General features: G+C 43.3%; 1 protein-coding gene across 1 annotated transcript in view; it reads right to left on the bottom strand.

Annotated features, from left to right (window-relative positions):
- The window catches only part of MREG (melanoregulin), a 51,195-nt gene extending 25,263 nt beyond the window's left edge, over window positions 1-25,932 (bottom strand). Inside the window, exons 1-2 of the mRNA XM_082209992.1 lie at window positions 25,772-25,932; window positions 12,814-12,973 (exon numbers count right to left, since the gene is read on the bottom strand). Of these exons, the coding sequence (XP_082066118.1) occupies window positions 12,814-12,973; window positions 25,772-25,875 (264 nt within the window). The 5' untranslated portion in view covers window positions 25,876-25,932. The remainder of the gene's footprint in view (window positions 1-12,813; window positions 12,974-25,771) is intronic.
- Window positions 25,933-26,967: the final 1,035 nt, after the last annotated feature.

Genomic DNA, 26,967 nt, shown 5'->3' with positions numbered 1-26,967 from the left:
AACCCTGGTGGTGATGATAGAAGACTTCCCAGTAAATTTTAAAAAGGAAATTGAAAAAGAAGTGAAAGAGAAGAAAATACTTAAAATAAATGATTGGGTAGGGAAAATGAGAAACAAAGAACAAATAAGAGATGCTCTAATAGGAAGTAAAATAACATGGTATAACTGTATACAACTGAAGCAATGGGCAAAGAAGTGGTTAAGGGAAAACAAGAACAGCAAAGAATATACAAAATTTGGGGGGAAATTATTATAAAAGGAGAGATAAAAAAGAAAATACAGTTATAAAAGGGGAAACCAGTGAAATTTATTAAATATTACTAGAAATGGAAGATCAATTAAAAGAGGTGAGGGAAAAGGAGACATCAGGGCAAATAGATAGTCAAAGCTGGGAGAAACGTACGTTGAAAACGTTGTCTATAAGAATAAAAAGGTAAAGGGACCCCTGACCATTAGGTCCAGTCGATAAAAGAAAATTATTATAAATTAATTTGGAGATGGTCTGACACCAGTCAGATTAAATCAAATAGACAAGGAATATTCGGTGTTATGTTGGAGGGGATGCCAGGAAACAGGAAATTATGTTCACATATTGGGGGGGGGGGGTAAATATGTACAATTTTGGGGGCAAAGGGTGTTTAAGGAAAGAACAGAAATCACTGGGTTAAAGCTGCCTGAAGATCCAGAGGTAGCATTATTATCAATTTACGATGAAATCTGCATGAATTATTATAGCCAGGAAGTGGAAGCGGCAAGCTTTTTTAGGGCAGTCGACCCAATAGCCCCACTGCCAAGCCCAAGCTGCCCATGCCAGAGCCAGAGCCTGAACCAACCAGAGCCACCCACCCACATTAAAAAAAAACAAAATCCAGGACATTTGCTTTCAAATGTAAAATCCCCCCCCCCGGACAGGCATGTTGTTGTTGTTGTTGTTGTTTAGTCGTTTAGTCGTGTCCGACTCTTCGTGACCCCATGGACCAGAGCACGCCAGGCACTTCTGTCCTCCACTGCCTCCCGCAGTTTGATCAAACTCATGCTAGTAGCTTCAAGAACACCATCCAACCATCTCATTCTCTGTCGTCCCCTTCTCCTTGTGCCCTCCATCTTTCCCAACATCAGGGTCTTTTCCAGGGAGTCCTCTCTTCTCATGAGGTGGCCAAAGTATTGGAGCCTCAGCTTCACGATCTGTCCTTCCAGTGAGCACTCAGGGCTGATTTCCTTCAGAATGGAGAGGTTTGATCTTCTTGCAGTCCATGGGACTCTCAAGAGTCTCCCCCAGCACCATAATTCAAAAGCATCAATTCTTCGGCGATCAGCCTTCTTTATGGTCCAGCTCTCACTTCCATACATCACTACTGGGAAAACCATGGCTTTTACTATACGGACCTTTGTTGGCAAGGTGATGTCTCTGCTTTTTAAGATGTTGTCTAGGCTTGCCATCGCCTTTCTCCCAAGGAGCAGGCATCTTTTAATTTCGTGACTGCTGTCACCATCTGCACTGATCATGGAGCCCAAGAAAGTAAAATCTCTCACTGCCTCCATTTCTTCCCCATCTATTTGCCAGGAGGTGATGGGCCCAGTGGCCATGATCTTCGTTTTTTTGATGTTGAGCTTCAGACCATATTTTGCGCTTTCCTCTTTCACCCTCATTAAAAGGTTCTTTAATTCCTCTTCACTTTCTGCCATCAAGGTTGTGTCATCTGCATATCTGAGGTTGTTGATATTTCTTCCGGCAATCTTAATTCCGGCTTGGGATTCATCCAGCCCAGCCTTTCGCATGATGAATTCCGCATATAAGTTAAATAAGCAGGGAGACAATATACAGCCTTGCCGTACTCCTTTCCCAATTTGGAACCAATCAGTTGTTCCATATCCAGTTCTAACTGTAGCTTCTTGTCCCACATAGAGATTTCGCAGGAGACAGATGAGGTGATCAGGCACTCCCATTTCTTTAAGAACTTGCCATAGTTTGCTGTGGTCAACACAGTCAAAGGCTTTTGCATAGTCAATGAAGCAGAAGTAGATGTCTTTCTGGAACTCTCTGGCTTTCTCCATAATCCAGCGCATGTTTGCAATTTGGTCTCTGGTTCCTCTGCCTCTTCTAAATCCAGCTTGCACTTCTGGGAGTTCTCGGTCCACATACTGCTTGAGCCTTCCTTGTAGAATTTTAAGCATAACCTTGCTAGCATGTGAAATGAGTGAAATTGTGCGGTAGTTGGAGCATTCTTTGGCACTGCCTTTCTTTGGGATTGGGATGTAGACTGATCTTCTCCAATCCTCTGGCCACTGCTGAGTTTTCCAAACTTGCTGGCATATTGAGTGTAGCACCTTAACAGAATCATCTTTTAAAATTTTAAACAGTTCAGCTGGAATACCATCACTTCCACTGGCCTTGTTATTTGCAGTGCTTTCTAAGGCCCATTTGACTTCACTCTCCAGGATGTCTGGCTCAAGGTCAGCAACCACACTACCTGGGGTGTACGAGACATCCATATCTTTCTGGTATAATTCCTCTGTGTATTCTTGCCACCTCTTCTTGATGTCTTCTGCTTCAGTTAGATCTTTACCACTTTTGTCCTTTATTATGGTAATCTTTGTACGAAATGTTCCTTTCATATTTCCGATTTTCTTGAACAGATCTCTGGTTCTTCCCATTCTGTTGCTTTCCTCTATTTCTTTGCATTGCTCGTTTAAGAAGGCCTTCTTGTCTCTCCTTGCTGTTCTTTGGAAATCTGCATTCAATTTCCTGTATCTTTCACTATCTCCCTCGCATTTTGCTTGCCTTCTCTCCTCCGCTATTTGTAAGGCCTCTTTGGACAGCCACTTTGCTTTCTTGCATTTCTTTTTCATTGGGATGGTTTTAGTTGCTGCCTCCTGTATAATGTTGCGAGCCTCCATCCATAGTTCTTCAGGCACTCTGTCCAGCAAATCTAAATCCTTAAACCTGTTCCTCACTTCCACTGTGTATTCATAAGGGATTTGGTTTAGATTGTATCTTACCTGTCCAGTGGTTTTTCCTACTTTCTTCAGTTTAAGCTTGAATTTTGCTATAAGGAGCTGATGATCTGAGCCACAGTCAGCTCCAGGTCTTGTTTTTGCTGACTGTATAGAGCTTCTCCATCTTTGGCTGCAGAGAATATAATCAATCTGATTTCGATGTTGCCCATCTGGGGATGTCCATGTGTAGAGTCGTCTCTTGTGTTGTTGGAAAAGCGTGTTTGTGATGACCAGCTTGTTCTCTTGACAGAACTCTATTAGCCTTTGCCCTGCTTCGTTTTGATCTCCAAGGCCAAACTTGCCAGTTGTTCCTTTTATCTCTTGATTCCCTACTTTAGCATTCCAATCCCCTATAATGAGCAGAACATCCTTCTTTGGTGTCACTTCGATAAGGTTTTGTAAGTCTTCATAGAACTGGTCAATTTCAGTTTCTTCAGCACCAGTAGTTGGTGCATAAACTTGGATTACTGTGATGTTAAAAGGTCTGCCTTGGATTCGTATCGAGATCATTCTATCATTTTTGAGACTGCATCCCAGTACAGCTTTCGCCACTCTTTTGTTGACTATGAGGGCCACTCCATTTCTCTTACGGGTTTCTTGCCCACAGTAGTAGATATGGTAGTCATCCGAACTGAATTCGCCCATTCCCGTCCATTTTAGCTCACTGATGCCCAGGATGTCAATATTTATTCTTGCCATCTCATTTTTGACCACATCCAACTTACCCAGGTTCATGGTTCTTACATTCCAGGTTCCTATGCAATATTTTTCTTTACAGCATTGGACTTTCCTTTCGCTTCCATGCATATCCACAACTGAGCGTCCTTTCGGCTTTGGCCCAGCCGCTTCATCAGCTCTGGATCTACTTGTACTTGTCCTCCGCTCTTCCCCAGTAGCATGTTGGACACCTTCCGACCTGAGGGGCTCATCTTCCAGTGTCATAACTTTTATATGCCTGTTGTCTTTGTCCATGGAGTTTTCTTGGCAGGGATACTGGAGTGGCTTGCCGATTCCTACTCCAGGTGGATCACGTTTGGTCAAAACTCTCCACTATGACCTGTTCATCTTGGGTGCCCTGCTCGGCGTAGTTCATAGCTTCTCTGAGTTCTTCAAGCCCCTTCGCCACGGCAAGGCAGTGATCCATGAAGGGGGGACAGGCATGTAGGACCCACAAAAGAGGACACGTCAGGGAATTCCCAGAAGTATGGCAACCCTAAAGGAAACTGAAACATAGAAGCTGTAATTGGAGCTAAATCATTTGAGGAAAGAAGATGGCGACAGAACATAGAAAGGTACCGTTGCCTGGCACAGAAACAAGAACTTTGTGTTGGTAAACAGCAGTCCCACATATAATTACAGTAGTTTCCTTCTCAGGCACTTATGCAATTACTCCTTTTAACTTCAAATAGCATTGATCTGCGTAATTTCCCCACTAGGGGGCACCAAGAAATCACAAAAGAAACTACTAAGTGGGGTCTCCACTGGAAGCAAAAATACTGGCCCATACTAGATATCGAGTTTCAGCATGCTCCTACTTTTGAGAAATTAAGTGATATACAAAATTATTCCTTTGTTAAGTACATATGCAAACCATTCTTATGGAAGAACAAGTTTCCAAAATGTCGTTCAAAACCTTTTTTGGGATACTGACAAAGCACAGCAGCATTAGCAAAATGTCAAGAGGACAGAAGCAAGAAGTAAGACTTCTAATAAGTCTCCACTGTTTAATGCTGATGGGGTGAGGCAGGCAGACTGAAAGACAAAAAGTCTTGGACAGTGTCTTACAGTCCCAAATTGTCTTTGTGGGGGACAAAAATGTCACTAGGAATAAAAGGAGTCTAATTTCCCTGACTCCTGGGTCCAGAAGAGAGAGGGCCTGACAGACCACGGACTTCCTTGCCCAGAGTCTGGGGGTGCTGCTCCGACCTCTCCGCCATGCCCAGGACGGGGCCAGACAGGCTTACCAAGGACTGCTGCTACCCAGCAGAGAGTACTGTTCACATTCTTTTAAACTGCTTTTTAATTGTGTTTTTAAAATTGTTTTTAACTATGTGTGTTGCGGGGGAGGCTCTTCCTGATTATATTTTGTTTATATTTTTATTTTGTTTTTATTTTGATTATGCGCTTTGTGTTTTTCTATTGTAATTTTATCTTGTAAACCACCCTGAGGCCTGCAGGTATAGGATGGTATATAAAATAAAATAAAATAAGGCCTCTGAAAAATGCTTGAGATCCACAGCCGTAGGACCACTCCCCTCACAATTTCACAAGTAGCAGTTATTAAGAAAACCAAATTGGCAACACATCAGATTGTATTATTAATTAATTAATTAAATTTGTATACTGCCCTTCAAAGATCACGGGGTGGTTCACAACATAAAAAGAAATATTGTAAGAACACTGTAAGAAATAAAACAAAAACTGAATGACTTTCTTGTGTCATATACCAACTGGGTGCATTTGAATTCCCTTCTTCAGTCTGTAATCTTAGCTGATTGACACTATTTTGGATATAATAACACAGCTCAACAGGAGTAGCACTGGGGAAAAATATACAACTTTAAGAAAACTGAAATATGACTTTGCACTGCAGTTGTGGAGCAGTCTGGAAGCAGAATAAGATAAAGGGCCGGACTCCAAAGCCTTGACTGAACTTTCACAGGTGTCCGTCACATGACACCAGCCCCCCTGTCAAAGCTGGTCTATGGAGGAGAGCGGACTCAGGGATTTGGCCGGCTGAGATTTGGCCAGGCAGTTCCCCACCTCTGATTTACAACAGGCTCAGCTGAGCATCAATATACAAACACAGAAAGCTCTCAAATGAGTGTGAGAAAAATATGTATGTATGTTATCAACTGCCTTAATCCTATCCTATCCTTAATCCTATCCTATGCAGTCATTTCTAGACTTTAAGGCTACAGGTATCGTGGCAAAAGCATTACGAAATCCAAGAGCTTAACAGAAAGATTAGCTTTGCAAACCTGAACTCTACAGGGCTGCCAAAGCCCCCCTCACCTGGTTTGCTTCGGTGGGGGCACTGGGGCAGGATGCCTCTTGCATTTCTGCCACCTGAGGCAGCTGCTTCACCCCACCTAATGGGTGGGAGGATGGCCCTGTGTCTCCAGCCTTTCTGCCCAGTAGAAATGGACAACCAAGTTCTCAGTCATCCCCAATATCTATCCTGCAAAATTTCTAGAACTTTTGTTCCGTGAGCTTAAGATTTCAAATCCACGCATAAAGGAGAGTACTACATGTAAAACGGAAGCCAAATTAAACACAAAACCAAAGGCTTAAATACACATCATGCCAACAGACTGTACATAATTGTTCTCCAAATGTTCTGCTCCTCTCTCACTAAGAGGTTGGCTTCTTTTGTACTGCTGGATGTGACAGTCCAGCAGAGCAGCTTCATTGTGCTGTGAAGCTTAGTTTTTGTAGCATTCTTCTCGCAAGGGCACCACCAGCACTGAATACAGTTCCTTCCATAATTGGGACACCAAATTTGGATTTCTTTCAAAGAATGTAGGCCAAATAATTGGGGTCTAGGTTCTCTTTCCCTTGTGTTTGTGTACTGTGCTGTGGCTCAAAGAAAAAGTTCATGTTCGCTTAAGATGTGGCTGATTTACCCAAGTGTCAAAGCCTTTCACAGTTCTCTAACAAGTCCTTGGGTTACTTTATTTTCCAATGTCATTATCTCCCTGAAAGCAGTTGACAGATACACTTCCATCTTCTCAATAGGGAAAGGGAAAGGCTGTGATGTTGTAGAATAAAAGAAATCAGTCAGGAGCCATTTTGAAACATGAAGTAACCCACCTTCCTAGTTATCTAAGTTTTATCTAATAAAACATGTGCAATATTGAGAGCATTTTAAAATTAATATTGTTGAAATTTCTGCCTGCAATCCTACTTTTGGCTGCCTCTCACTTCACTGGCCTTGTGAAGTTCAACAAACATAATTATCTGAGTCACAGACATACAGTTTATTAACCACTGCAGTTCAAAACCATAAATCACAGGATTGAAAGGGACCCTGAGAATCATCTAGTCCAACCCTTTGCCAAGCTCAATTACAGTGGTGCCCCACAAGACGAATGCCTCGCAAGACGGAAAACCCGCTAGACGAAAGGGTTTTCCGTTTTTGAGCTGCTTCGCAAGACGAATTTCCCTATGGGCTTGCTTTGCAAGACGGAAACGTCTTGCGAGTGTTCCGATTTCCCCCCCCTTTTTCTAAGCCGCTAAGCCTTTAATAGCCACTAATCGTTTAATAGCCGCTAAGCCTTTAATAGCCGCTAAACCGCTAATAGCGCTAATCCGCTAATCAGGTTGCTTCGCAAGACGAAAAAACCGCTAGACGAAGAGACTCGCGGAACGGATTAATTTCGTCTTGCGAGGCACCACTGTATGGGGATAGAATCTGAGATTTTGGTGTTATCAGGACCACGTTCTAACCAACTGAGCAATCCAGCAGGTTTTTTCGTTTGTGGGAATTGTTGTGGGGATCAACAAGCACTTTGCACACTGAAAACTGCCATGAAACTGGATTTTCAAAATAAAATGTTTATTAAATGTACTTAAATCAAGTTGCAGCTGTTCGTTGCAAGATTCCAAAAGTCAGAAATCAGAAAAAGAAAATTATATGCATTCATTTTGTTATGAAAAGAATAAATGTTAAATGAGGCAGAGGTTTTTGTTTTAGTGGAAATCAATTACATAGTAGCACAGTGGTACTTTCCCCAAGTCATCACAGGAAAGCAAACCTAGAAGTGAAAGCAAGTGAAAGAAGTGAAAGCAATCTGGGGACAGATTTTTCTTTCACTTTTTCAGTCTTGTGGCTTGGAACATGAAAGTATATTGAAGGTTACCTTCGGTCAGTATGTCTACAATTTTGCACAAACTTCTGTCTTCTATTCTTTAGACCAGGGATTGTCCCCCTGGTCCCTCCCGCCCCCTGGTGGGCGTTTCAGGATTCTAGGTGGGCGGTAGGGGGTTCTACGGCACGAGCTGAATCCTCCTTCCATTGAGCACTGGGGGGCGGTAAGCAGGGACGCGGACTTATAAAAAATATTGGGGGGCCCGGGAAAGCTCATGAATAATAAATAAGCTCATGAATATGCAGATAAAGTGGCGCCGCCTCCTCGTGAGCGAATAGGGGAGAGCGTGCTGCGCCTATTAATCAGCTCCGAAGGAAATTGGGTGGAGCTTTTGCTCGGGAGGGAGGGCAGGAGGCATGCAGCCCGACCCTGTGCATTTTGGGCTGGGGGAGGGGCGCGGTGGCGCTCTGCTGGAGGGGCGCCTGAGATTATTGGGGGGGCAGAGCCCCCCCAAACGAATTTTTGAGGGGGCTCGGGCCCCCTCAGGCCCCATGGAGTCGGCGCCTATGGCGGTAAGGAAACTACCATCAAGAAAGATGTCTTAGTGGGCGGTAGATATAAAAAGGTTGACTGCCCCTGCTCTAGAGAGAGAGAGAGATGGAAGCACTTTTGTATATAAGGCAAGGTTCCCAAAACTTCATGGCTGCTTATTCTAGCTGCTGAATCCCTTTGATTCACATATAGACAAAAGGAACCCCCAAAATAGTTAACTCAGGGCTTAGTTCTCATAAAGGTACATAAAGTTTCCTACACAGAGAACTGCTGTATTTTTCCATCTATAAGATTGTCCCCATGTATAAGACGCCCCCTGTTTTTTGGGACACGGATTTAAGAAAATGGGGGGAAATGGCCCTGTGTATAAGACGCCCCCTAATTTTTGACATTATTTTTTAGGGGGGAAACCTAGTCTTATACACAGAATAATATGGTAGATTATATGTGAGAAAGATAGACTTGAATAATACCCACCACACGCATTTTCTGTTACTCTATTATTAGGGTATACTTGCAGGAAATAAACATTCATATCACTGCAATTCTAAGCCTCAATCCCACATAAATGGAAGATCCAGGATCCACTGAGCTACAGGATTAACAGTCAAGCATTACCCTTCACCAGGAAAACTGACACCATCACTTCCTAACATCTCAAACCTATCCTCTGAATCTGAAAGGCTACCAGCTTATACTAAACCCATGTGGAGAGCTGGAATGTAACAACACTAAGAGGATTATGTCCAGTCACATGCCTTATAGTTCCCATCTAAAACCACTGCTTGTCACAGAGGACCAAGTCCTCTTTAAAGAAGTGGGAAAAGTGATTTTGCTCTTTACTGAAGATGAAAGTCATTGCATATAAGAGCTTGCTGCTCTCCTAGTCTACTCCTTCCACCTCCTCTGAGCGCCTTCAAGTGACACACACACACACACACACACACACACACACACTTACTTTACTGGACTTTTACTTTCCAAGATCACTCACTAATCTGGAAGTATCTTAGTCCTATTTCTTCTACGTAAAGAAGGATTTATTTGACCATGTTGACACTATAATGACAGGGGGGATTATGGAGCCATTTCTGGAAACAGGAAAGGAGGTTTCGTGACTTCTATTCCAGGAAATCCTTTGTAAACATCTTTGCTGATTCAGTTCCTTGCTTTCATTCTTTTATCTGAGCAAGCTCAACAGCACTGCCTTTCAGGCTCATCCACACCTCTGCTGGTCCCGTGCCTAGAAAGCAGGGGTCAGAGCTGTTTCCCCTGCCGCTTTCCCCAGGAAAACTCGCTCTTTACTGCTAAATCTGAGCAAACATCAGTCCATGGAAAACCCAACTGATGTTTGCTCCGATTCAGTGGTAAAGTGTGGGTTTTCCCTGGGGGAATGAGGCAAGAAATGCAGAAGTGTGTTTGGCATATGCAGGGCTTTTTTCATTCGGAACTCACCAGAACTCGCCAGTTCCGGCCCTCTCAGGCGGGTGCCATTGCCATTATAAGAGAACAAGGGAGGTGTTCATGGTGAGTTCCGGCACCTCTTTTTATAGAAAAGTAGTACTAGGCATTTTTATAAGCCATCATCTAAATCCAGAAATCTATTTCTGGAGATCTTGCCAGTGTCTAGCAGTATGACATGCTTGTACATGCAAATTAACATTTTCCAACACTCCAGTCAATACATTTCTTCTGAATAGCTTAGGAGACTCAATATTTGATCCATGTTTTCCGTCACTCTTCTCTTGGGCATGGTTGGGGACTTCAATCAAGACAATAATACACTCAAACACTGTTGTATTTTAAAATATTAATACAATAAGTTACAAGCCTCTTGTAAGATAAAGGAACTTACAACAAGATAACAGACTCAGAAGTCATTTTTCTGGAACACAATTTACAACTTCCCTGTCTAGACTAAGATGCCTGATCCATTTTGGCCCCACTTAACATCGGCCCGTGTCATTCATGTGTGCTCTAGAGGATGCAATGAACACCACTCCAAGGCAACCATTCTACTGGGGCAAACAATCCCCCAGCTGCGCGCTGCTACAAGGATTCTCCTGAACCTCTTTCCGAGCCAATTTTGGGGGCATATGGGGAGGGATAAGGGAAGACCCGTTGCACAGGCTCTTGCCGAATTTCACTGATGGGACTTACTAGTTATTGTGGAATCAGAGTCGTAAGGGACCCTGATGGTCATCTAGCCTAACCCCCTGCAATGCAGGAATCTAAACTAGCTCTAACAATCCACCCTCTATTTAAAAACCTCTAAGGAAGGAATGTCCAGGACCTCTCCTGGGAGTCTGTTTCACTGTCAAACATCTCTTCCTGATGTTTAGTCAGACTGTCCTTCTTGTAACTAGATGCCATTGGTTCGGGTCCTAACCTCTGGAGCAGGAGAAAGCAAGCTTTCTCCATTTTCCATGTGACAGCTCTTGAGATATCTGAAGATGGCTATCATATTTCCTCTCAAGGCTCTTTCCTCTTTTCCAGGCTTTCCCCTTGATTTTAGTGTTGTTTGGCGGGAATCAAAACAAAGGCCACCTTTTTTTGGGTCCAAATAATTTTTATTGGTTTTCATGTAAATACAAGAACAACATATATCTACAGTAACTTGTCCAGTGGTACATTCTTATTAAGTTTCATACGTAGCACACAATACGCAAGCAATATGTTTATTTATGCATTATCAATGCATATCAATGCATTATTTATGCATTATCAATTCAAGCATCCTCTCCATAGAGACACTTGTATTGTGGGTGGAATAAATGTACCTTTTGTCTCATTTATAAATGAAGGGAATGGAAGCCAAGTCTCCAAAAGTGTCTATTCTTGAAGTGCCTTCAATTACCCCTCTGTGGCAAGTAAGGCCTCATGATAGAGCCACATTCCAAATATTATTTACCCAGATTGCAACAGGAATTTCTATAGGTTGTTTCCAGTATCCGACTATCGTTAATTGGGCTGCTGATAATAGAAAAAATACTAAGTCTCTGCATTTAAAGTTATTGTTTAAATTTAAGTCTAATGATAACAAGGCAAGAGCTGAATTGGGTAACCCAACCCCACTCCCTGAGATCATCACCACCGCTGCTTGATGTACCCATCACTGGCTGCTGCCGGCACCCCTCCGCTGGAAGGGAAAAGGCTCGCACAGTGTGCACTGCCCCCCAGGATGATCCCCTGGCCTGCTCCCGTTTCCAGCCACCCATGAGGCTGTGAATGGCCTCCTTGGGTCTCCCAGTCCCTTCCTGCCTTCCTCCTGTGGTGGCGGCCATGGCAGTGGTGGCCGTTGAGGGATGCTCAGATGGGAGGCACCGCTGCATTCTTTCCTCAGCTCCAGAGCGGAGTGAGTTTCTTTGCTCAGCTCCCCAGGCCTCCGGGCTCTGTTTGGCTGCTGCCAGGGCGATCCGGGGCAGAGGTTGTTGGGGAACAGGGGGCTCCAAGTGGCCTCTTCGGCTCCCACATTGGGCTCCCCTGGCTCTCCCCCATTTGCAGCGGTGGTGGTGGTGGTGTCGGTAGCGTGGGGAACAGCCAAACCATGTAATTGGTGTTGGTGGTCCCTAGCAGCTCTGTGAGGCCGTGGCGATCACCATCTTGCCTCCCCTTTCCTCTCTTTTAAAAGGGATATCGCCATCTCCATCCCTCTTATTTTTATTTTGTTATTGTTTTATCTCATCTAAATTCTCGTCCCCTCTCTCTTCCAATTTGAGGAGGCAGGAGAGAGCTGTGTTAACTTTCAGCTGAGTATACCAGGACCCAGAGCTAGGAAGAACCGCACAGCAGCTGGTTAAACTCTGCCTTCAAACCTTAATTTGCATCTTGATTTTGCATTTTTAACTCCAAAGAAAGGGGGGGAATCTTTACATTTTGATTTTTTAACATCACCTCCCATTTTTAACTTGATTCTGTCTTGAACTCTGACTTTTACCTCCAAACCCCTACTCCTACTCTTGCACTCTTTGCCCTCATTCAATTCTTCCCTTCCCCCTTCCTTTTCCTTTTCCTTTTGATCTTTATCCTCTCATTCTATTCTTCCCTCTACACTGACCTTCCACTCCCCTTCTCCCCTTCCCTTATATGAGTGCATAGATACACACAAACACAGACACATACTAGGGTTGCCATATGTTGGGTTAAAGGTCTGATCTGCAGTCTGATCTGCTCTTCAAAATATAGCAACCCTAAATTAGAAATTCCTAAGCAACTCTTTTGCTTAATCTAATTAGCTGCTTAATTTTTTTCCAGCTGTGTTTTCTCTTGCTGAAGAGATATGTGCAAATTAACATAAAAAAAACTATGTTCAAGATTTCTAGATGAAGTTAATAAACTAACAGCAACCATCAGGTTAAGAATAAGGGCATGTTTTTTGTTTTTTAAAATCGTAACCATAATCATTCACATTTATTTATTCAGCATTTATTCAGTGTCCACATACAGGACTTACCTCAGAATCTTTGTCCAGTTTGTCTCTAACCACAATTAAGTTGTACAATATCCGGTCATCATCGGCTTCTGTGTGGGAGATGTCATGAGGGGCACTCCACAAGTTTTTCTCTTCATCCCATGCCTGAGTTGTTCCAAATGAAGCATAAGGATTGTTATTACTGAAATACAAGAAAGAAAGAAATGGAAGCTCTGTTAGCAATGCAGCTTTGAAATAATGATGTAAATCATATGAATTGCCAGCATCACTTATATTTTACACATATTTTATATCACTTCTAGCTTACAAGAAGGCATGCAATTTTAGTATGTGGTTTTATTATTTTATGTATATTTTAAACAACTGATTTAACTTATATTTTAATGCATTTTTAGATTAACTTGCCTTTAATGTTTGGCTTTATCAATATTTCTATGTATGCTGCTTAGAGGTTACGGATGATTAAGCAGGGCCCGTCCTATGTTAGAAACCACACATTACACAGCAGATCCAAGATTTATCTTTTATTTTATTCTCCCTTTATACGGCCACTCCATGGCAGGAGATCTCTGGGAAGCTCACAAAGCAAAGAAAACTTAATTCTAACTCTTCTCTGCCAACACTTTGATTTTTAGTTAAGAGCAGCCCAGGGGATATGAGGTGGGATTAGGGTTAAGAGTGATTCTCTGCAAGTAGTAAAGCAAAGGCTAGACCAAACCACCTCTCCCCCAACCATTTCCCATGTGAAGTGGTTCAGCCCAGAAACAGATTTCTTCCCTCAGTGAAGGCCAAACTAAATGAGTCAACAGGACAGCTGTGATCACATCTCCCACAAGGTTCTTTAAATCCAGCACTCTGGTTTCTTTTCAGATTGCCTAAAGCAGGTTGCAGAAAGGCTAAGTGCACCGCGCTGGTGGCAGGAAAAGGGTACTTGAGCGGGGCGGAGAGGCTGTTGAACTTTCTCCCCTAGCACTGCAACCCAGTCCAAATCAGGAGCTCACTTTGTGAAAAACAAGGAGAGCCAAGGCAAAGAGAAAATACACTAGAGCAACTTCTTCTTCAATACTGAAGCGTTCACTCACCAATTTTTTGCTTGCTTGTTTGTTTGTTTGTTTGTTTGCACTAACCGCGTGCAAACTGCTATACCAAACAGAAGAAACACGGTCCTCAAATCCAAAGCGTACAAAATTAAGACTAGGGTGATCTCAGGTTTTCAACATCACAATGTATCACCAGCCTGGTTTGGTGCATTCACATGGGAAGAATGGCTGCAAGTGGTGGCTGAGGAGACTGGAAAGGAGCATAAATCAAAGAGGGAAGGATTGGGTTCAACAGTTTGAGACCCACTGTTTCATGGCAGTATTTCATTTTCTTAATTTTTCCACCTTCGCCGCATCAAGCAGTTGGTCCCTTACCTTTCCCGCCCCGACCTGGCCACAGTGATCCATGCGACAGTCATCTCCAGGCTTGACTACTGTAATTCGCTCTATGCGGGGCTGCCCTTGAAGCTGTCCCAGAAACTCCAGCGGGTACAGAATGCTGCAGCGAGGCTCCTCATGGGGTCTCTGCCATGGGAGCATATTCATCCAGTGCTTTACAAGCTGCACTGGCTCCCGGTGGAGTACAGGGTCAGATTTAAGGTGCTGCTTTTGACCTTTAAAGCCCTTCACGGCCTAGGACCCTCGTACCTACGGGACCGCCTCGCCTGGTATGCCCCACGAAGAGCCTCAAGGTCCATAAATAACAACACCCTAGTGGTCCCAGGCCCTAAGGAAGTTAGATTGGCTTCAACCAGAGCCAGGGCCTTTTCAGCACTGGCCCCAACTTGGTGGAACGCTCTGTCTCATGAGACCAGGGCCCTGCAGGATCTGATTTCTTTCCGCAGGGCCTGTAAGACAGAGTTGTTCCGCCTGGCCTTTGGCTTGGAGCCAATTTGATTCCCTCCCCCCCCCCTTTTTCTTTTTTCTTTTCCTTCTCCTGCAATGAGGCTACATTTTAATATTTTAATGTTCCATTATTTTAATGTTGTATTTTATTTTTGTTTTTAAGTTGTAATCATTCATCTTGTTTTTATTATTGCTTGTAAGCCGATCTGAGCCCGGCCTTGGCTGGGGAGGGCGGGGTATAAATAAAAAATTATTATTATTATTATTAAATAAATATAGAAGGGTAGCTGCAGCAAATAAATTAAAGACTCTTGTGGCACCATAAAGACAATATTTTCTGGGCAGAAGCTTCATCACATGCATTGAATGTTATCCCAAGCTGGCAAGTAGGAATACACATGGGGTGGGGCGGGGGAGTTAGCAGTTAGAAAGAAAGGCAAGGAGAAAGGAAAGGCATAGAGAATGGCCTGATTCACACTTCATGGTGGAATCCGCTTCTGCTTTGCTCCTCTCCTCTGGGGGAGAACTGCGATCTCTGGAGGAGATCAACAAGCAGGAGGAACAAACTGCGATCTCTGGCTTACTGTCACATCCAAACTGGGGATTATGGTCTGTTTTGGTCATGACTGGTAGGCTAATAGCAAACCTTGGGTTAACAGAGTTTGTTTGGAGTGAAACAAACCACAATCTAGGAGCAGTTTTCAAGCCCCCTTGAGCTGGCTGGTTTCAGGAGGACGCACCCCAACGAGCTGTAAGTCAGGATTTTCCGTATCACCATTCACCATCCAGGTGAGGCATCTAATCATAGCCTGCATTTTTATCAAGGCTTATAGTTTGATTAGGGTCTGTATTTTAAAATGAGCTTAAAGATTTTCAAATGTTTTATGCCAGGCAGAAGACCAGCTGCCTAAGTACTTTGGCAAGATGTTTATCCTCCTGGACAAGGGGGCCCCCTGATTTATAGCAGAAAACAATTCTCAAAGTCAAAGGGAATTATAGGCTGAGAGTAAGGTTACACTGACCCTACATAATTAAGGGTTGGTAAACAGTAAAATAAAACCACGTGCCACCCATTAAAAGACTTAAGTTGTCACCTTTTGAGCTCCTGTATGGGAGGCCGCCCTCCTTTGTTCAGGATATTCCAGCTGACCTCAAACAAATAGGAGACCATGTGACACAGGAACAAGTGCAATCTCTCTCCCGTGTTTTTGTTTCTCTTAACAGGTGGGTCCTCGAGCGCACGCCGTGCAGCATTGCCGAGCCGATTCATCAGTTCCAGGCTGGCGATAGTGTATGGGTGAAAGAGTGGAAACGAGATCCACTTGCACCTAAGTGGCGTGGACCTTACACCGTCTTGCTCTCTACTCCAACAGCGGTGAAGGTAGCTGAGGTGACCCCCTGGATTCATCACTCCCGTTTGAAGAAGTCCGAAGGCAGTTGGACGTGCAAAGGTGACCCCTCTAATCCTCTTAAACTGACTCTCTCCAAAAACCCCTGTATCTAGCCCTACCGGGAACGGGCTAGGTCACGGGCAACATTAGACGGCCGGCCTGCTGCAGCCACAACCTGGAAGGTGGCTGACCTGCGCACGCCTGAAGCTTGAGGAGCGTCTGAACCAGCAACTGTGAACGGGAAGATTCTCTTATACAATTGATTGACTGCCCCCTTGTGGAACAATTATCAGGGATATTACTCATTGGGGATCCTCGGGATATATGTTTTGGTCTTGGTGGTTCCCCATTTCTGTCACTGGGGGAATTATATTGGGGCTAATATTTTTATGCTATCACAATAAGGTAATCTTTTGTGGAAGGAATGCATATACTACACATAAACATGATTTTATTATTAATCCTGATCCCTTGGGAAGGGGAAGGGTCCTTGAATCTGACCAAATTTGCTAAATATGGATTCCGCCATGACCACAATATGTGGGTAGGCTTAGCTGAGATGGTAGCCAATGTTGCAAATAGGACCAATTGCCTTGTTTGCTCTCTTGGGCCAGATGATTCAGAGGGAGGTATGCCCTTATTACCGATACCATTAAATGCCATTGGTATGGTAAGCAAAATGCCACACCAAACAGAAGTACAGAATTTCCCCGGATGGAACTCAACTAAACCACTACGAGTTATACCTGTACAAGGGGAATTCTGTGTACATAAATCATCAGAGGCAGCTGATCCTACCATGGTAGGCTCTTCTCATTGTCACTATACTTGGGATTATATTAAGAATACCTGGGCACACGGTACTACCTATCGAACTCGGAATGCCTTGCCCTGTGCACCTCCTTTTATTCATGCATGGAAAGTGGTATGGAACATAACTGTGACAGAAAAAGGCAATCTAACATACTGCACTGTGAACTCTCTACCCCTTTTGATATTTCACCTTATGCACTCCACATACCAAAAACCTCAGACCCGATGGTTGTGGTGGATATGTGGAGAATGGGCATACAAGCAACTCCCTTCCAAATGGAGTGGGACTTGTTTCCTGGGATGGATATTACCACCAATGTGGATTATGCCCACTAGTTCGGCCAAGCGTACACGAAGAAACGCTGATATTTCTCGTATAGCAGGAGGAAGTACCCAAAGTTGGAGCGATACTGATGATTGGCCACCAGAGCGCATTATAGCCTATTATGATCCTGCCTCCTGGAATCCTGGTGAGCTCATACAAGGGGCACGGGATCCTATTTATAATCTAAACAGAATAATTCGATTACAAGCAGTAGTGGAACTTGTAACCAATGCAACGGCCCAGAGTTTGAGACTTATTGCACAACAGCTGGATGAAAGTAGAGCCGCCATTTTGCAGCTGAAAATGGGAATGGATTATGTACTTGCCAGGCAGGGAGGCCTATGTGGAGTCTTGAACTTGACAGGGAATGCCTGTTGCTTTAACATTTCTGATAATGGTGAGGCAATCCGTGTGTTGGCCACAAAGATGGAGAGTATAGCACATGTCCCAGTACAAACATGGGAAGGATGGGATATGGGATGGCTCACCAACTGGTTACCTAATGTTGCGGGACTCAATGGGATACTATTGTCTTGCTTGTTTTTCTTGACGGTAGTAATAATGGTTTTATGTATGGTGCCATGTATCATTTCATGTTTTAGAAGTACAATTAGCAAGATGATTTCGAATGAAACTCTACCTCATATCATGGCCCTATATAGAGCTTTACCTCAGGAATATGATGAAGGTCAAGCTATCAAGGACACTTGGGATGAAGGTCGTTGAGCTTGAAAGGGGGGAATGAGGCATCTAATCATAGCCTGCATTTTTATCAAGGCTTATAGTTTGATTAGGGTCTGTATTTTAAAATGAGCTTAAAGATTTTCAAATGTTTTATGCCAGGCAGAAGACCAGCTGCCTAAGTACTTTGGCAAGATGTTTATCCTCCTGGACAAGGGGGCCCCCTGATTTATAGCAGAAAACAATTCTCAAAGTCAAAGGGAATTATAGGCTGAGAGTAAGGTTACACTGACCCTACATAATTAAGGGTTGGTAAACAGTAAAATAAAACCATGTGCCTCCCATTAAAACTTGAGCCATATCTTCCTAAGGTTAAAGGCCAAGAGCAAATGGAAAAGAAAGCAACTGGCTGGAGAAGAGGCTTTTTTCCTATTTTATTTTGAGGCTGTAAACTAGTCCTTCCTTTTACTTTGAGAAGGTTTATTCTTCTAAAAAGCTATCTATGATAATGTATGAAATATACTGGCTTAAATGTAATTATGCAAAGGATCTAGAAAGAAAGAAATGTTAAAATCTTATTTCATAGAGTCATATTGCTGTAGGAGACCAGAGGGGCAAACGAGCCCAGCCCCCTGCCAGACAGGAGACGCCATCGAGCACTCCTGACATATGGTTGTCAGGCCTTTGTTTAAAGACCTCCAAAAAGGAGATATTTCATTGATGATGCATGAGAATGTGAACCCAAGATCCCTGACATCTGTTTAAGATAAAAATTTAAAACTATTAACCATCTGTTTTGGAGGGCAATAGGGCAAGGAGGGCAAGAGGTGAGCTGGTAATTAAGGTTCCTTGTTGAGACAAATGTAAGATATATGACTACTTATTTGTCATTTATAGATAGAAGAATATATAGCTTTTTGTATCCCATAAAAGGCAATAGGAAATGGGTGTATCTTTTAGGATAGGTTATAGCAATCAGCCAATAGGAAATTCAACCAGGCTGATTGGACAGAGGCAGCCAAAGGAGGAGCAAGGGGCCTGGGCTGAGGGAATATAAGTGCTGGCCATAAAGGCAGGAGCCCAGGCCAGAGCTTGGTAACCATATACCACTGTGCCTCTCATTTATTTGTCTGACAAATAAATTATTATTTTAATTTCTCTATTGCTGCATTGAATATTTCATTCCAGCTAAGCGTTAACCACAAGCAGGGTGCTACACAGGGGGAAACTTTAAAGTGCCAATACATTTTCCCCTACAGGGCAAACAGTAACCCTGTAGGGGCATTTTAATCAGGACAATGGTGGGGGGAGAAGAGTTTAATAATAATAATAATAATAATAATAATAATAATAATAATAATAGGCAGCTCCCAACAGAATATTAAAAGCATGATTAAAAGCATGATAAAAACATGATTAAAAACATGATAAATCCGCCCCTGGACCATGGTTCCAATCCAACTCCTGACTCCCAGCTCTTTAAATGTCTTTAAAATGTTCCTTTTAAAGACATTTATAAAGAGGGAGACCCTGTTCAATGATCTTCTGTGTCCCTTCTAGTTCGGCCCCAAGTGTCTCTCTCAGCCACAGCTGATGATTGTGTTAATGTAACCTGGGGTTTTACAGGACCAAATCAGACACTGACTGCTACACATTTTCTCCCTCTATGCTTTAGGTATGTTTCATCAAAAGAATAGGTATCAGAGTTTCATAATGTTGTAGTAAGTTATGTTTACAAAAAGAAATGAAAAGTTTTTGCCTTTAGACAACACTTCTTCTCTGATGAGTTGCTTTGCTCTGCCAGTCCATTTAGGACGCCCTACAAAATATGGACTTGCTTACAAAATATGGACCACTGGTGCTGCTAGCTAGGGATCATGGGAGTTGTAGTCCCAAAAGATCTGGAGGGCCGAGGTTGCCTATGCCTGTTATAGAGAATAGTAGAAAATGGAAATCATTTGGCACACCCTGAACAGCTAACCTTTCACTAACTGCTGTTGTGAATTTATGTTTCACTCTGTTGCTTTTTAAAATAAATTCTGCAATTAGAAGCATGAGTAATTTCCATTAGTATCCACTTGGAGAATATAAAATAACAGAGAACTGTATTTTCAGAGTAAGGTATTGACATGCCTTTAGAAATAATGGGTTTGGATTAGTACATACCACTTACAGAACCTCAATTAAACACTAAACAATTCATTTAGGTGTACTGCCACGACAAATTCACCACCAAAAACACCAGAATATAGTTGGATAAAGGCCATGAAACAGTTATTCTTTAATGGGCCACTTCAATTAGGCAGGAACGTTTTCTCTAGTTCACATTTCTTTTAAAAGCCAATTATACTAATCCCATTTCACCAGGACTCACTTAAGAGGCCTAAAGTGGGAGTGAAAGAAGCCTGTCTACCCACTAGGAAAGCACAAGGCTGAATAAGGTGCAGAAATATTTTGCCCCACACAGGTTCTAAATAGGACAGTTACGTGATCAAGGAAATCCTAGTTTAATTAATCATGAGCTTTAGTACAGATTTCTAGGATTTAACCGAATCTGCATAACGGTTCATATGAATAAAGCAAAGGCTTGACAAAAAAAATATCAGATTTCTATTGCAGCACGTACTACTATACACTCACATAGGAAAGAATATTATTGTTATGAGTAGTAATATTAAAAGTTCATATCAATTAAATGCTGCAGTCTAACTCTTAGGAAGAGGTGGGAAAGACGTTACCATCACCACTTTATTCCATTTACTTACCCTATAAACATTATCTTCAAGTACCTTTTTAAAATGTTTGTGTGATGACCCTGCAAACAAATGTGCTGCTTGGAGACTGTTTTGTATCAGCATTCAGTAATGTTTGCCCAGTTTGCAAACGGCACTAGTCATGGTAGTAAATTACAATTCCTCTACATAATTTCCTTTGTAAGGTCATTATTAGTTAGCTCACACTGATAGTTTTAAAGCCCTACTAAGGAAAGATATTCTATTACAAATCTACTAGATCAACTAGGAAGACTTCCCTAAAACAAACTGCAACATGTGCAAATTAAGAGATTTTGCACAGCATACTCTAAAATTTATAGAGCAGACGTTCCTGTATGAATACTGCAGCTTCTTTTGTCTGCCACAGTGCTAATGGGCTGGAGAAGGGAAGAGCGCAGAGCTATACTCACAACACATCACACTCAAAACAGGTGTTGTGTCAAACCATGAGCATCAGCAGCACAGGGCATTGCAGGCAGGTAAATCCTTTAGATTCTTCTGCAAGGCATCAGTTACAATGCAAAACAAGATGATCAGAGGAATTGCAAGACCATTAAATCTTATGATCATTTTCAAACAAATTCCCTGCACATAAAGTACTTCTGCAGAGGGACCGGGGGGGGGGAATAAATCCCAGGTGTAAGAGAGAAGAAAGCAGGAACAAGTGAAAGTGCTACCAATTGGAATGTTATTAATTGAAAATTAATAAAAATTATTTTAAAAAATAAAAATAAATCCCAGGTGTAATAACTGCACATATCTAACAGGCACCACAGATGGTTTGTATGGTTTTTCTTACTCGGCCCGTAGCCAACAGTTTGCTGCCTGCTACATATATGTCAATGATGGCTGGTCAATCTTATGCAAACAAAAAGAGAGTGGAATATAAATGTTACTCTGCTGTACACATATGGCAACACTTCAAAACAAGCAGTGACCATTTTAGGTGTGTCCAATTGACCTGCGATCGGCAAGTCCTTTAGGACTCGGAACGGGGAGTGGGCGCTTATACGAACTCCGCCAGTGTGCATAGGGGCCAAGAATAGAAACACACACACACACAAAATGGCCACTGCTTGCACTGCACATACATATGCTCACTTACTAAAAGGACACCATTAATCATATGTGTTTAATCCACAAGCTATGAAGGATTTATCCAAATGAGTTGGCATTTGAGGCCTATTGTTTAAGAAGTGGCAAGCGATGAACATTGGAAATCAGTGACAGAATTACAGTAGTACCTTGGGTTACATATGCTTCAGGTTACATATGCTTCAGGTTACAGACTCTGCTAACCCAGAAATAGTGCTTCAGGTTAAGCACTTTGCTTCAGGATGAGAACAGAAATTGTGCTCCGGTGGGGCGGCAGCAGCAGGAGGCCCCATTAGCTAAAGTGGTGCTTCTGGTTAAGAACAGTTTCAGGTTAAGTACGGACCTCCGGAACGAATTAAGTACTTAACCTGAGGTACCACTGTACATGAATGAACAAAGAGCGCTTGGGTGTGGGGCATGACATCGTAGAAAAATGTATTACTCATACTTGTGAAAGCCGCACAATTTCGTAATATGAAAAAAATAACCCACAACACAGTGTCAAGTTACTTTCCAGTTTGTCAGAGCCTTCTTCCAAAAACACTACTAAAGTACCAATAACTCCTGCCTGAAAAAAGCAGCAACATGCCCACCCACCCTGGCAAACCAACCAGGAATATTATTGGCCAGAAGCACAAATATCCTTTGAGCCTCACAAAGGGCCTTCATTTACAACCCCATACTGTGAAAAGACAGAGCTGCTGTCTATGGGCACAAATAGGCGCATGCCCAGCATAAGCTCATGTTTCATCCTGTACAGCAAGCAGGAGAGTGGGTAGTCAAGTTCTGCCTCTTTGCTGTAAACTTCCTTGGTTAGAGAAGAATTGTGGCACATACATTGTTCAGTCCAGTGATAATTGCCAAACGGCACCTTAAAATCAGGTTATGGGCACAACAGAATATCTAGGCGCCTTTTTTTACGTGAGATTTTATTATTATTACTTTCACTTTACAACACATTAAAACATCAAATAAAATAATCCAGAATAAAAGAAATTCAAGTTTCAATGAAAACAGTTCAGTTCCTTCTCTAAGTGAACTCTAGGGAGCCAGTGTGGCGTAGTGGTTGGAGTGTCAGACTAGGCCCTGGGAGATCAGGGTTCAAATCCCCACTCAGTCAGGAATCTCACTGAATGACCTTGGGCCAGCCGTAGCCTCTTAGTCTACTTTGCCAGGTTGTTGTAGGGATTAACTGTGGAAGGGGGTGAACCATGTGCTCCCTAAACCAAAAGGTGGGGTATAAATGTAGTATACAAGCTCTTCTGCTTACCGGCTTAAGAAAGCTGGAGAGGCCAGCCAGAGACGTCAGTCGCCAAGCTAGCACCCAGAAATCTCCACATGGTCGCAATTGGACCTGCGCCAGTCACAAAACATGCCTAGCTAGTTTCAAACACTCCTGCTCACAAGCTGCTACAAGTCCCGGGTTGGGAAACACATGATGTAGTTACTTTGCTGGAAGTAACAAAACTGTGTCTCGTTAGTGGACGGAGGGGAGAATGTTTAGAAAGCCAAGTGAGTTCCACTTGTGGGGGAAAGGTAGGCTGTAAGTATTATAAATACCATACCAAAGCTTGGATTAAAATTACTATGAATGACAATCCTAGCAACAAACATCTCATACACTCTATTCACATAACATGTCACACATGCTACAATTAAGGAACCTTAACTACAGTTTGATGCCCTGTCCACAAGCTATGACCGTCACACTGTCTCCTCAGGCCATGAACAAGGGAGGGGGGCCTAGAAAGTTTTGAGTTCTAATAGAAAGAGAAAGCAGATCAAATGCTCTAAAGTTACTGTGTTTGCTCAAGTCCTGCCTTGGGTTCTGAAATAGAGTCAGCACTGTTCATGGTTTGACATGTTGGCCAAATGGAGCCACGGGCAATTACTACTTTAGGTCTCAACACTGTTTTATAATGAGCAATTATCATTTTATTGTAAGTATTTATAGTGTACCCTTCACCCACAGGCCACAAGACAGAAATGCGCACACTTCAAAAACAAAGCAAAAGCAATCAAGTTAAAACATAAAACAAAATACAGGATTCCAGTTACAAACTGAAGGAGACAAGAACCTCACTATTCAAAAATGTTTGCTACAAATAATTCCCACAAAATCTACAATTCTAGCCTTACTTACTTGGAAGTCTAAATAAAATCAAGAATCAGGCTAATAGCACAATAAACATTATCTAGGGTTAGAAAGGTTGTACACTGCCGTTCTAAGCTCTCTTGAAAATAATAATAATCATACCCTGAACAGATATGCACAAGATGATTCTAGTTTTGATCATTTTTCATTGTGGTATGCTTTCTTGACATCAGCTTTGTTCACACAAGCAGTGCCTCAAGTTATGTTCTGTAGTAATCACACAGAGTTTCTGAGTCCTCAGCACCAACACTGTGTACTCCTGTGTATGTCTGAAGCCCCAATGAATCAAGACCCAAAATTCCCGGTCAATGCATTTAGAAAGGCCTCCCTATCTTAATTTGAGCTTCATAGGGTGCATTTTGTGTATACCAAATTCTGTACTTTTTTATCATAAAAGTACAAAATTCTTATTTACTGGAGCTTGGCTGCTGAACTATTCCATACACAGTTTACCCATGCGCAAATTAAAACCCCAGAGTGTGTACCAATAACCTCCATCCATTGAGGATGGCTACAAACAGGTTGCTCATCACAGCTGTTTGTAATGGCTGCGGGGATCAAGTTGTCTGTAGCGTCCAGCCAAGTTAGCCAGGCAAATTGCACCATGTACTCACAACTAATCTGATAAATGGAATAGCAAGAACAAAATACAATTTGGCTCACTGTATAAAAACATGCTAGCCCTCATCCCACTCCCAACTAGACAATATTATTATTGTTTGGAAGCATTTACCCCTGTGTATCCCCTACTGCCCAAACACAGGCTTACCACCTCAGTGAAACTAGGCCCAGGAGTATAGCGGCTTGGTGGCAGTAGTGTGCCAGTCATTCCACAAACCAGAGCAAACTAGGGCAGATTCCAAAGGGAGCTCCATTTTCCAGCCCTTAATTCCACGTTCATGCATCATTTTAAAAATCATTTCAGCTTCACTTCTCGTGCAAAGGTGTTTCTAAGGCTAGATGAACAGGCGTTACAAGCAAGGAGTCTCTCCAGCAGACACCCAACAGATCATCAACATGCATCATGGGTGTAGCGGGGGGGGGGCAGGGAGGGGCAGCTGCTCCGCCAATTAATAAAAATACACAGCTAACTGAGGTTCTGCCCCCCCCCAACAAAAAATCCTAGCTGTGCCCGTGTGCATCATAAGCAGTTAGCAGAACACCCCAGGAAGATGGCAAAGATGCAAACAGAAGACTCAAGCAAGCAATGCCCATCCAGCTCAACAATTCAAATGTTATTGAATTCTTCTGGTTGTTGAAATTTGAACATGACTTCAGCATGTGCCAATCGGTGCTAATATTGCTTGGGGAGCTGGAAACAAAATGACATGGGTATGCTCAGATGAGGGGCAAACAAAAGTAGCCATGTGATGACAGAAGCCAAAGTGTGCCCTTTAAAAATGCACTAAAATGCACACCAGTTTTTTACTTAATGGATATGGCACACTAAAAGGAAATCCGGAAGTAAAAAAGGACAGGCTGGCGTTTTGAAAACGTCGTGTGGATGGTACAAAAACTTGTACAACGACTCCATAATAGACCTCCATCTGGAAACATACATGGCAGCTCCACAGAAGCTCCCCGTTCCGGGGAGGACGGCTGCTTCCAGCCGCGTTTGCAGGCTTCTCGGCGGTACCTGAACGAGGATGCTGACCAGGTGGAGCCACTTCCGCGGCGCAGCAATTGAGGAGACCCAGAGGCGCGCGCCGGCCACTGCGCCGGGTCCCGCCGGGAAGCCAAGAGCCTCATCGCCGGACAGGCAGGGGCCACTCGGCCAAGGCGCCCCCCGGCAGCCTCGGAGGTTGGCGGCTCGGCGGTGGCGCACCCCGTTGCCCCCTTCCTCCTCTCTGCCCCCTTACCTGACCAGGGGCTCCTTCTCGGGAAGCGCCGCGTCGCCCGGGCATCGTCCTCGAAGGCAGCCGCAGCAGCAGCACCAAGCCTCCAGCCAGTCGCTCAGCCCCATGGAAGAGCGGCCGAGACACCCCCCCCCCAACGCCCGCCAGAGCCTCGCTCAGCTCCTCCGCGCTGCCCGCTTCAGGCTCGCCGAAATCCCCTTCGCGTCAGCACCCGGCTCCTTCTGGCCGCGGCCGCGCGCGCTCTCGCGGCTGCCACCTCCCGGGGGAAACCGGAGAGGCTGGCGAACGCGACCGTCTCCGCGCCCACGCACATCTCTCTCGGGCGCTGCTTTAATGTGCGCCGCGCAAGATCGAACTGGAAGGAAGCATGAGCCCGGAGTCCGCGCCTGGACCCCCGGAATCTCACGCGGCTTGGTGAACGCAACAGCAGTGCACACCTGGCACAGACTCGGACCTTTCCATTTCTGCCACAATGGCTGCTGTCTGGCGTCTCGGGTCTAACAGAAGAAATTTAGCCATGGAGTGGAACCTCCTTGTTGAGAGGAAATGTACTTCTGAAGGCCAGTTACTCGGAGGCCCTGTCCAGCTTCACAAAAACAGCGAACAGCTGACCACAATCTGAACCAGAATGCTGTATTAACTGGTCTTTTGCTCTTACCGAGAAGGGCTCTTATTAGATTCTTACATAACCTTTCATTGGTTACATCCTATTGTGTCAGAAGTATGAGGTGTTAGTCATCGTTGACAGATGCAGACACACAGATTTTTTTAAAAAGATACATTCCCATCCATCCCATGGGCTCAGGATAGCTTACAGCTGCTTTTCTAAAAGTTAATAGTCCTGCCACAATGTTTTTACTTTTTAAAAATCACATTTTCATTCATTTTTATCATAAGAAAAAAAGTATACAAAAATATAACAACTGAAACATAGTAGGAAAGATGCAGCCTGTGCATAATAGGGTGTCATTTACATTATAAGTATATTTGATCAGAATTTATTTATTGCATTTAAATCCCATCTCTTTCTCAAAGGAGCTCAAGATGGCATACATGGTTTCCCACCTTCCTACTCATTTAGTCCCCATCACTGACAGAATGACAATCAGTGAGAGGAATTATAGCAGTTGTAATTCAAAAAATTGTTTTTCTATTTAAACTTTTTTAATATAGTTTTTATTCATTGTGAAATCACTTGG

The sequence above is a fragment of the Podarcis vaucheri genome (genome assembly GCF_965113315.1).
Source record: "Podarcis vaucheri genome assembly, chromosome: 1".
Lineage (NCBI taxonomy): Eukaryota > Metazoa > Chordata > Lepidosauria > Squamata > Lacertidae > Podarcis > Podarcis vaucheri.
The sequence above is the reverse complement of the archived record's forward strand: the minus strand, read 5'-3'. Positions and strand labels throughout refer to the sequence as shown.